Below are 10,096 nucleotides of genomic sequence, written 5' to 3' on the forward strand. Positions count from 1 at the left end.
AAGATTGTTAATTTGTTTTTGAATAATCACACTACAAATCATAAATAAAAAAGAAGTAATTGATCTTCTTACAAATGAAAAGAAGACGTTTATAACCAATAATTGTATTCCGTTTGGGGTATTAGTAAGGAATATGTGAATAATACAAATCAACAACATCAAAAAAAAATAAAAATATTATGGAAGAGTTAATCAATATTGAACCTCATTGAAAAAAATTAATGCGGATATAATAGAAATCAAAATAAAATTCTTAGATTCGTGAATTAGAGAATGCATTCAATAGAATAAAATTTTATTCGATATATGTCCTTTTTATTCTAAAATTCTGGTTCCATCCTTACTTAGATTACTTTATCCCTTACAAGGATTACAATTTAAATGAGTTGTTTAAGAATCCAAAGTTTCTTCATAATACAAGAAAACATACATACACAAATTTTCATCATATTCAATATCATTGACTCAATCCGATGGTTACACCTCAACTTTGACTTGATGCCACAATATACATTGATGATAGATATTGATTTGTTGTTCATGGGCTTATGGGTCTATCTAACTTTTTTGTAGATGAACTATACATTATACATAGCATTTAAAAGAACAATTTTTTGTTTTTAAGATTGTTAAAAAAATGAACTTTAAAAAAAATTGAAGCACATAAATATATGGTTTATTCGATTAATTTGTAAAATTATGTAATTTGGAGAATATGAGTCATATTATGTCCGATTTGTCGATCGTTGAAAACCAAGCCTTCCCGTTCGACCTTCAGGCCTCACCGTCCTCTCTTTATAAACCACTTGTACTCTAATCGTTATCCAACAAATCTGGGTGTCCTTTTTCCCCTAATTCTTGATCACAAACCCTAGGATAAATCGCTCGAGGGTTTCTTTCACTCATGTCTCTTAATTAATCATATTTTGTTGTCGTTCGCGTCTTCCTGTTCTTTTTAGGGTTTAGAATTAATTTTTAATTCAGAATTATTATATAGATTTTTGTATTTTCGTTTCGTCTTTCTGGATTCGTAGTGGAAGAGTTGAAATATGGAAAGATTGGGAGGTGGAGGTGATACTCAACAACTCGTTGATCGTCGGGATCCTAATCAACAACTTGGTTCGAATTCCGCAGGTTTTTTCCTCATGCTCCTTGTTCGATTTTCTCGTATCGTGCTTCAGATTTCGTATCTAGCTTTAAGACTGCATTGACGTCATATAGATCTTGTATTCATCCATTTTCATTTTCATTTCACATGTTTAGATTCTAGAACGGGAGGTTAAATTCTATTCATTAATCCGTTTATGTGCGACGGAGCTACGAAGTTGTTATAACCGGTTTCATTGTTTTATGTGTGTCGAGATTGATCCTGCACTTAGATTCACTTGTCTTATTGAGTTTCTGAACCTGCCTAACTTCTGTAACCCCCATAAAAAGCTCTCACATTGACCATAGGGTGTTGTTTGTATCAATTTAGCACCAATTTGAATGTGTAGACGTTTTGTTCAACTTGAACTCATGAATCTTACTATGCAGGCGCTGTTGTATTTGATGCATCACAGTATTCATTCTTTGGTAATGAAGTTCTTGAAGAAGTTGAGTTGGGAGGTCTGGAAGATGAAGAAGAAGACCTTCCAGCAGCTAAACTTGAGGACGAAGAGTTTCAGCTGGAGCAAGAAGAGGTATGTATTTTGCTAAAAGATGTGCATGATGTACGAATCTAGATTCTAGAATGGATTTTGTAAGCTTATGCACATACTCGTTTGTTACATGTTTCAGGTTACGTTTCTGGGCATGGATGATCTTTCTACCACATTTTCAAAGGTTAGTTTTACAGAAACCAGTGATTATAGTTATGTAATAATATAATATGGATCAATCATTTTTGGAATCCAATGCTATCTTTATATTTTCTGCATATTCATTAATGATGGGGGATGTTGTGAATGTAGTTATTTTGATTTGACATTTTTAGGGATTGAATGTATAACATGATAAAATATGCACATACAGTTATATATAGTGTGCTTCAATGGTTGTTTAATCTTTCATTTTTTCATCTTATTTCTGTAGCTCAACAAAGATGTCATGGGGCCAAGTCTTGGAGTTTATGGTGATCGGGGATCTAGAGAAAGTAAGTGCATCTTTTTATGCCATTGATCTACCATTTTTAATTTTTTTAGTGCTTAGGTGCGGTTTTTAACAGAAGAATTTAATGGTTTGAGTGAGAGAAGGGCGTCTTTAATCTTTATCCACATTTTTTTTCCTATGCTACCCAATAAGCAAACTCTCCTTTTTTATTTCTTGTATAATTATTATCTTTGTTGTTATTAAAAGATTAGTGATAAAAACAAGTTAAAAATATTTCTGACTACACTTATGTAGTATGAAACGAAGATGAAAAATGAAAACAAAAATTACTTATACATCTATTAGTCTTCATGATAATCTACAAAAACCATCGACATATATTTAAATAGTATAATACTATCATGCAATATATATATATATATATATATATATATATATATATATATATATATATATATATATATATCGTCAAAAGGGTAGTTAGAAAATTTTCATTCTTTTTACAATTGCATGATAGTATTATACTATTTAAGTATATGTTGATGGTTTTTGTAGATTATCATGCAACACGCTTACAATTACTTTTATATGGTTGTAAGCTCTTTGAAGCCAATTTCTAAGAAACTAATCTTTTAAAAATTAATAATGTTAAAAGTACAATGTTATTGTGAACATTTATTAATCATATACAATTTCTATTTAAACAGTCTTTGTTATAACACTTAAATGAGATAAAAACAGGAACAGCTCCTTACTATTATAGTGTATTTTTTTTTTTGTCATCATGTATTAATATGTTTTTGTTCTTTTGTGTGGTTGTTATAGATTCATCTGCAGCTGAGTTGGCACAGGGAGGAGAGTTGACCAACTGGTTTGACCAGGATAATTTTTATGCCGAAAATGCCCATGAAAGCAACAGATGGTCATCAAATTCTTCATTTCCACCTCAAGACACATCAATGCTTCATCAAAGAACATCAAACCAATATATTCATAGAACATCATCGTACCCTGAACAACTCCAACAACAAAACCCTAACCACCACCTTCTAGAAGATTCTAAAAATCTCCACAGAACATCATCATACCCTGATCAACAACAACAAAACATCGGTCAACATTTGACTTTTCCTGACCCGGTTCCTGTTCCCAAATCTTCCTTCATCTCATACCCGCCACCCGTTAACCCACCTTACCATGGTGGCCCACCACCATCTTTCTCCAATATATCAAACCCACAGCTTCAAATGGGCGGGTTGCCCCACCCGTCTCACCCGCCCCACGGGTCACAATTCGGCTCCAATCTGGGTCAGTTCCGTCCACCCGCGAACCGTGTCCCGAACCAATTTCAACCCGACCTTTCAAACGGAATGTTTGCTCATAAAAACGGTTTGATGCCTCCCCAACAACACAGACTACATCCTCAATTCCAAGGACCTTTTGGTCATTTACCACTAATGAACCACCACCTCTCTCCTACCCCACCAATGATGAACAACTTTGAACCCTTAGGGTTAGGTGGTCCACGAGACCAAAGGGCTAGACCAGTTTCCAAAATTAGACCGGGTGGTCCGGGCCCACGATTCGATACCACAGGTTGGCCTCAGTTTAAATCAAAATACATGTCATCAGATGAAATCGAAAACATTCTAAGAATGCAACTTGCTGCTACACACAGTAATGACCCGTATGTAGACGATTACTACCACCAAGCTATTCTAGCAAACAAATCAAGTGGTGCGAAATTAAGACACCATTTTTGTCCTACACAATTACGCGAATGCGCCCCGAGAACCCGTGCTGCAAACGAACCACACGCGTTTCTTCAAGTTGATGCGTTGGGTCGGGTCTCATTTTCCTCGATCCGTCGCCCGCGTCCGCTTCTAGAAGTCGACCCGCCCAAATCATCCACCGGGCCCCACGATCAAAAAGCTTTAGACAAACCGCTAGAACAAGAGCCCATGCTTGCAGCTAGGGTTACAATCGAAGACGGGATTTGTCTTTTACTAGATGTCGATGACATCGATCGGTTTGTACAGTTTAATCAGCTCCAAGATGGTGGGGGACAGTTGAAACAAAGGCGGCAGGTCCTTCTAGAAGGTTTAGCCACGTCACTACAGTTAGTCGACCCGTTAAAAAACGGAAACACAGTCGAGCTAGCTACAAAGGACGATTTAGTCTTTTTACGTTTGGTCTCCCTTCCGAAAGGTCGGAAGCTTGTGGAAAGTTTCCTCCGGCATCTGTCACCGGGGAGCGAGCTGACACGTGTCGTATGCATGGCGATTTTCCGACATTTAAGGTTTCTATTCGGGAGTGGTCCCGCAGATGAAACGGTGAAGAAACTCGCAAGGACGGTTTCGTCATTTGTACGCGGAATGGAGCTTCGGGCGCTCGGTGCGTGTCTTGCATCGGTCGTGTGTTCGTCGGAGCATCCGCCGCTCCGCCCGGTTGGCAGTCCAGCTGGCGACGGGGCGTCTGTTGTTTTGAAATCCATCTTGGAAAGGGCGACGGAGCTTTTGACCGATCCGAATTCGGTCAACAATTGCAGCATGCAAAACCGTGCGTTTTGGCAGGCGTCTTTCGATGCGTTTTTCGGGATGTTGACGAAGTATTGTGTTAGTAAATACGATACGGTTGTGCAGACGTGGATGACACATGGTGGCGGCGGCGGCGGTGGTGGGCCCGGTCCATCTGACATGGCGGCAATAAGTCGGGAAATGCCGGTTGAGCTTTTGCGTGCGAGTTTGCCTCATACGAATGAAAGTCAAAGGAAGGTGTTGTTGGATTTTGCTCAGCGGTCAATGCCGGTCAACAACAATGGGTGAATGGTGAATGTTGATGAATAAGAAGAAGAGTAGTGGGTGGTGCTATGGTGTTGTGGATACTGGATAGAAAAGTAAGTTTGTTTTTGGAAGAATTGTTATATGTTTTTTTTTTTTTGGGTATTGTGTTTTTTTAATGATGGGACTTAGTTTGTGTACTGTTTTTTTGGGGGGGTGGATTGAGGAGCTTATTTTGTGGTCTCTTGGAATGTCTAATCCCTTTTGGTAGTAGTTGATATGAGGAGGATTTAGAACAAAAAAGGTTAGAAATATATATATGATATATATGTATGTGTATAGGGGGTTTGGGTTCCTTTTGCCATTGATATTGGAGGTGATGGGAAGAAGGAATGGACTACCTGGATTGGTCACTACTTACTAATGAATATGAAATCCTCTTTTTTGTTTTGTTAGCGAATGTTTTCCGTTTTTACCCTTGCTTCTTTTGCTGTTGTGTGAGTGTGACAGATATATATATTTTTTATTTAATCGAAAGATTATTACAAAATCAATATATGGAATTACAAATTGCATTGGTGTTTGTATGTCTGTTTTGACTGGATGCAACCATTATCTGTTGGTATTTCAAAGTATGATGTTGAGAAAATATAATAGGATGATTAAACAAATCAATGAGAATATGTTGCTATATCTTGCATTTGATCCGGTTAATATATCAAACACCTTCAAAGCAGAAATGTTGTTTGATATGCTGATATAGGATGTATATTCTCCATCACCATGGATCATAAAGACCATAATATCTTAGGGGGCGTTATCATATGTATGGAATTTGATTTATTCCAACCAGAGTCAAAATTACCTAGAACTGAGTGAAGCTTATAAGGGATATGTTGGTGAAGTTCTCTTTCCAAAAAAGATATTCAAAATGTCCTACTCCAGCTGTAGACTTCAAAATCAAACATGAAGGTTCAAACTGGATTGTTTTTTAATAAAATAAAAGGGGAAATTTTTTGTGTGGGTAAAGTATTATGAATCGTCTTAAATTTTTTTGTCTGATAGTAATCGATCTCAAGGAAAGGTGAATAATTTCACACTCCATATGCCATAGCCACTCATGATTTTGATTTCAAGAATGTATGATTTCATTCTGCAAAGAAAGAACATCATTTTCCAGATTTCAGGTCTAACATAATAAAAAACAATGTAGAAGAACAAAATAGAACCTCCATGAAACCAAGTATTGTGTGTTTTCATTACATACACCTAATATTTAAGAAGTAGCTGTTGAACACATGGACTCAGCGTGTGTGTTCATTCCATAAACACTAGAGGCGTGTTTGACACAAGGCATTTGGAAGTTTTTAGCTTCTAGCGTTTGATAAAACGTTCCATTTTGAATAAAAAAACTTTGTTTGACACTATATGATTTCAATGTTTTGTTTAAGCAAAACACTTCAAATCTTAAAGCTATCTCACGCAACGTTTAACAAAACACTATCAACTACATCAACAAAACAGTTTTGCTGGACACACCTTAGACGTGTCTCACATTAGACGAACTGTATTTTTCTGCCAAATATTCTCACAATACACATAATGTGTTTTCGAGCTCGGGATTGACCGTATTGAAATGGTTTTTATTTAATTCGTTATACTTACGATTTGTTTCTACCAATGAGATCATCAACGTCTCGATTAGGGCTGAGCATGAGCCATAATTTTCGATTTCTGGGTTTAAGAACCCATTGGGTTCGGTTTTAAATCAGTTTCGGTTTTTGGGTTTGTGGATCAATTTCATCGGTTTTGGGTTCAACCAATGGGTTTGGGTTTTGGGTTTAAACCGGTAGGTTTTGGGTTGTAACCTATTTTTAGCAAATGTCTAAGACTTAAAAAATGAAACAAAATTAACAACCTAAATTAAAAAAACCTAAAAAAACAATTACAACACAACACAATATCAAAAGTATATTGCTAAAAGTTTACAACAACCAAGTTTAACAAACAACAAACTTTACATGAAACAACCAAGTTTAAAACAACCAAATTGAAATTGTCATTACAACCAAGTTCAATATTCAATACTTAATCTTCATCCATATGAATCACTTCATCATTTCCTAATTCATCTACAAACAAAAAAAGGTTAGCATTGAATTATAAACTTATAATTATGCAAAAATACTTACCAAGTTCTATTTTCTCCAACTTTTCTTCCAATTCTACCACATATGCAACCGTCATGTTTTTAAATTGAATATTAATCGGACTGGAACGTATCCAATCCTGTGTGTAAATCAGAGCTTTCACGGTCTTCTCTGTAAGGGAGCTTCTAGTTGCATTAATCACCCTCCATTAAATTGAATTTTAATCGGACTGGAACGTATCCAATCCTGTGTATAAATCAGAGCTTTCACGGTCTTCTCTGTAAGGGAGCTTCTAGTTGCATTAATCACCCTCCCGCCAACACTCAATGCCGACTCTGATGCTACGCTTAGAGATCGACATTCCTAAAACATGTCTCGACACTTGAGAAAGTACAGGAAACTTTATGGAATAAAGTTTCCACCAATTTAAAATCTGAAAATCCTCTACCCTCTTTTCCATTCCATATAACAAATAAACTTCAACCTCTGTTTTATTAACCACTTTCCTATGTTCTTCCAAAAACCTTGCAAAATCATCTTCCAAATCAACTCTATCCCCACCATTAAAATAACCAGTTGTCTGTCTAGAAGATGATTCATATGGGCGGCTCAATCATTTTGGGGCTCTAAGCGAGCCAAAAATTTGGAGCGCTTTGGCTTTTACTATACTCGGAAATCGAAAACGGATGAGATGAATATTTCGCAGAAATCAAAATCGGTAGAAGAATGCAAATTCGTTTCAGTTTCATGAGTGCAACGATTGTTGATTTATTATTCTGCTTCATTTATTTTGTAGTTACCGGATTGGATTTTTTAATGGACTAAATTTTTGGACTTTAAAGAATATGGGGGCCTTTAGAATTGGGGACCCTAAGCCCTACCTTAAAAATCCTCTACATAGAGCCGACCCTCATTCATCCTTTGTCATTTCACATCATCTTTCTCTTTGTGCTTTGTTTTTGAAGTGTTCAAACAACTCCATTTTCCGAGTGCACTGTTGCGAGTTGCGAGAAGCTCTATTTTCCAAAATCAAAATAAAAAATTGTGACAAGAACACAAGTAGACAACAAACGAGTGAAGACTGAACAGTTTAGGGCTTGCAACTGGATGGTTGAGGCTGAAGAGTTGAAGAGAACGAAACCGGATTAGGTTTTTCTTTCTATTTTCCGACGGAACAAAAACAAATAAATGATATATATATATATATATATATATATATATATATATATATATATATATATATATATATATATATATAATAAATTTAATAATAAAATATATGGCGGTCAGTTTTAGAGCGGGTTCAACCCAATGGATTGGGTCTACGGGTCGGTTTTGATACTTAAAACCGAACCCATAACCCATTTTTCAGTTTTTAAAAATTTAAAATCCAAACCGTTAAAAATTTAAAACCCAAATCCAACGGTTTGGGTTTCTCGGTTTTGGTTTTGCTCACCTCTAGTCTCGATCCATAAATTAAAACCGGTAAGAGGAGGTGTGTCGCACTATGATCGATCGATGTCGATATAATTTGATTTAATGTTTTTTATAAGACCATTGAATATGACAAAACATGTTATAACATGTGACAACTCAATATTATGGTAAAAAAATGGTCTACATGTTATAACACTATTATTTTTTGTTTAATTTTTTTTTTCCTATTCAACGGTCCAAAATATCAAAAAGACAAAAACCAATCATAATTCTCGTTAGCATCTTCAACTCTTCATTACAACGAATTGTGCCTTAACGCCCCCCAACGAGAAAGGGGGTGGTGTTTCCCGGGTTATACACGGTGTTAAGAGGTGCCAGCTGAGCAATAACAAACCGCATCCTCTAACGGTCAAACATCTTTGACCTTGAAAAATTCTTCTTAGATCCTATGTCTGGTACGGGGGCGACTTTAGTATAATTCCACGTCAACTAAGTTCACACTCACTGCAAAAAATAAAATTTCACTTTTCCTTGTCTCTAGAGACAGTTCAAGATTAGTTCTACTTTAGCTTAAAGATTAAATTCACTCAAAAGACTTTAGTTTCAAGATTAATTACACGAGTGGTCCTTGATTATATTGTTGCAATCCAATAACTCTATATTAGTAGGGTTGGGTTTTTGTTAACCATCGTTTATAATTATAAACTCACCTGATTCGTAAATAAAATATGTTCTTCAAAACAGATTATCTAATTCTAATTTCTTATGTATCCGCCGCTGTATGGCCGGAAATTTTGCTCCGGCAGCGCCATGTTCCTTGCAGCTAAACAACCCCAAATTCTCCTTAAAAACAGGTATTATTTTGGTTATGTATACAACTGTAGTAAACTACTAAATCACAAACAAATAGAAACTCAAAAGCAGAAACAAAATAAGGCACACTATGTACACCAGATCGACGGAGAGTTCCTAATTAGTTGGCGGAGGGCTGACGACTGGCCATGGATTCATCCGTTTTGTTGGCGTCGGAGACACATCGAGCAGCAGAGAATAGATCAACAGGCTCCGATTCTGCAATCATACCTTTGTTTTGTTGTTGTTGATTAGCCATATTGTGAGCGGCGGAGAAGAGATCCACAGGCTCGGAATCTGCAATTTTGCCGCCTTCCAACGGCGTGCCGGATTTGTACGCCACTCGCAACGTTTCGTCTTCCGATAACTTCGCCTGTGCAGTGCCGTACTTGATATCGTCCTTGCTTTTCGCCATTTCTGATCGTAGATCTGAGTAGGGTTCAGTGCGAGATTGCCGGTGTTGTTCCAACTTCTAAACAGGTAATTGAAACAGGTGTCTAATTCTGCCAGATTGGATGGACACGTGGTTATGGTGGTATATGCTTTCTGTCCTACGTTTGCGCCACGTAAACATATATGAAATTGTTGCCCAATTTTGGAGTTCTTTAGAAGAAAAATTGAAAATTATTATTTAGGATAAACATTTTAAAATATAAACATAAGCATAATATAAATTCACTCGTAACTCATAATTTAGAAAAAAATGGAAATTATTATTCAGGAAAAAAGCTTTAAAATATAGGGTTATTTTCATTATAGTCTAACTATCTTTTTTACTTTGTTTTA

At 36.2% G+C, this 10,096-nt stretch overlaps 2 protein-coding genes across 2 annotated transcripts; one reads left to right on the forward strand and one right to left on the reverse strand.

The window, feature by feature from the left end:
- The first annotated feature begins 747 nt into the window (after nucleotides 1-747).
- Nucleotides 748-5,326, forward strand: LOC145004347 (protein PAT1 homolog). Its single transcript, XM_078963242.1, has 5 exons — nucleotides 748-1,134; nucleotides 1,537-1,682; nucleotides 1,780-1,824; nucleotides 2,074-2,134; nucleotides 2,917-5,326. The coding sequence occupies exons 1-5, from the start codon at nucleotides 1,050-1,052 to the stop codon at nucleotides 4,914-4,916; spliced, it is 2,337 nt and encodes a 778-aa protein (XP_078819368.1). The 5' UTR covers nucleotides 748-1,049; the 3' UTR covers nucleotides 4,917-5,326.
- A 3,970-nt stretch (nucleotides 5,327-9,296) lies between these two features.
- Nucleotides 9,297-9,842, reverse strand: SMP1 (seed maturation protein). Its single transcript, XM_078965087.1, has one exon. It carries the CDS (start codon nucleotides 9,723-9,725, stop codon nucleotides 9,432-9,434), a length of 294 nt encoding a protein of 97 aa, XP_078821213.1. The 5' UTR covers nucleotides 9,726-9,842; the 3' UTR covers nucleotides 9,297-9,431.
- Between the last annotated feature and the right edge of the window lie 254 nt (nucleotides 9,843-10,096).

Source organism: Lactuca saligna, chromosome 7, assembly GCF_052625555.1.
Source record: "Lactuca saligna cultivar CGN05327 chromosome 7, ASM5262555v1, whole genome shotgun sequence".
Classification (NCBI taxonomy): Eukaryota; Viridiplantae; Streptophyta; class Magnoliopsida; order Asterales; family Asteraceae; genus Lactuca; species Lactuca saligna.

Excerpts from the sequence above, each read along its gene's own strand:
- LOC145004347 (XM_078963242.1), top strand. The coding sequence starts at position 1,050 with ATGGAAAGATTGGGAGGTGGAGGTGATACTCAACAACTCGTTGATCGT. Across the intron at positions 1,683-1,779 it reads TTCAGCTGGAGCAAGAAGAG|GTTACGTTTCTGGGCATGGA; the intron begins GTATGTATTTTG and ends TACATGTTTCAG. Across the intron at positions 1,825-2,073 it reads TTTCTACCACATTTTCAAAG|CTCAACAAAGATGTCATGGG; the intron begins GTTAGTTTTACA and ends TTATTTCTGTAG.
- SMP1 (XM_078965087.1), bottom strand. The coding sequence starts at position 9,725 with ATGGCGAAAAGCAAGGACGATATCAAGTACGGCACTGCACAGGCGAAG.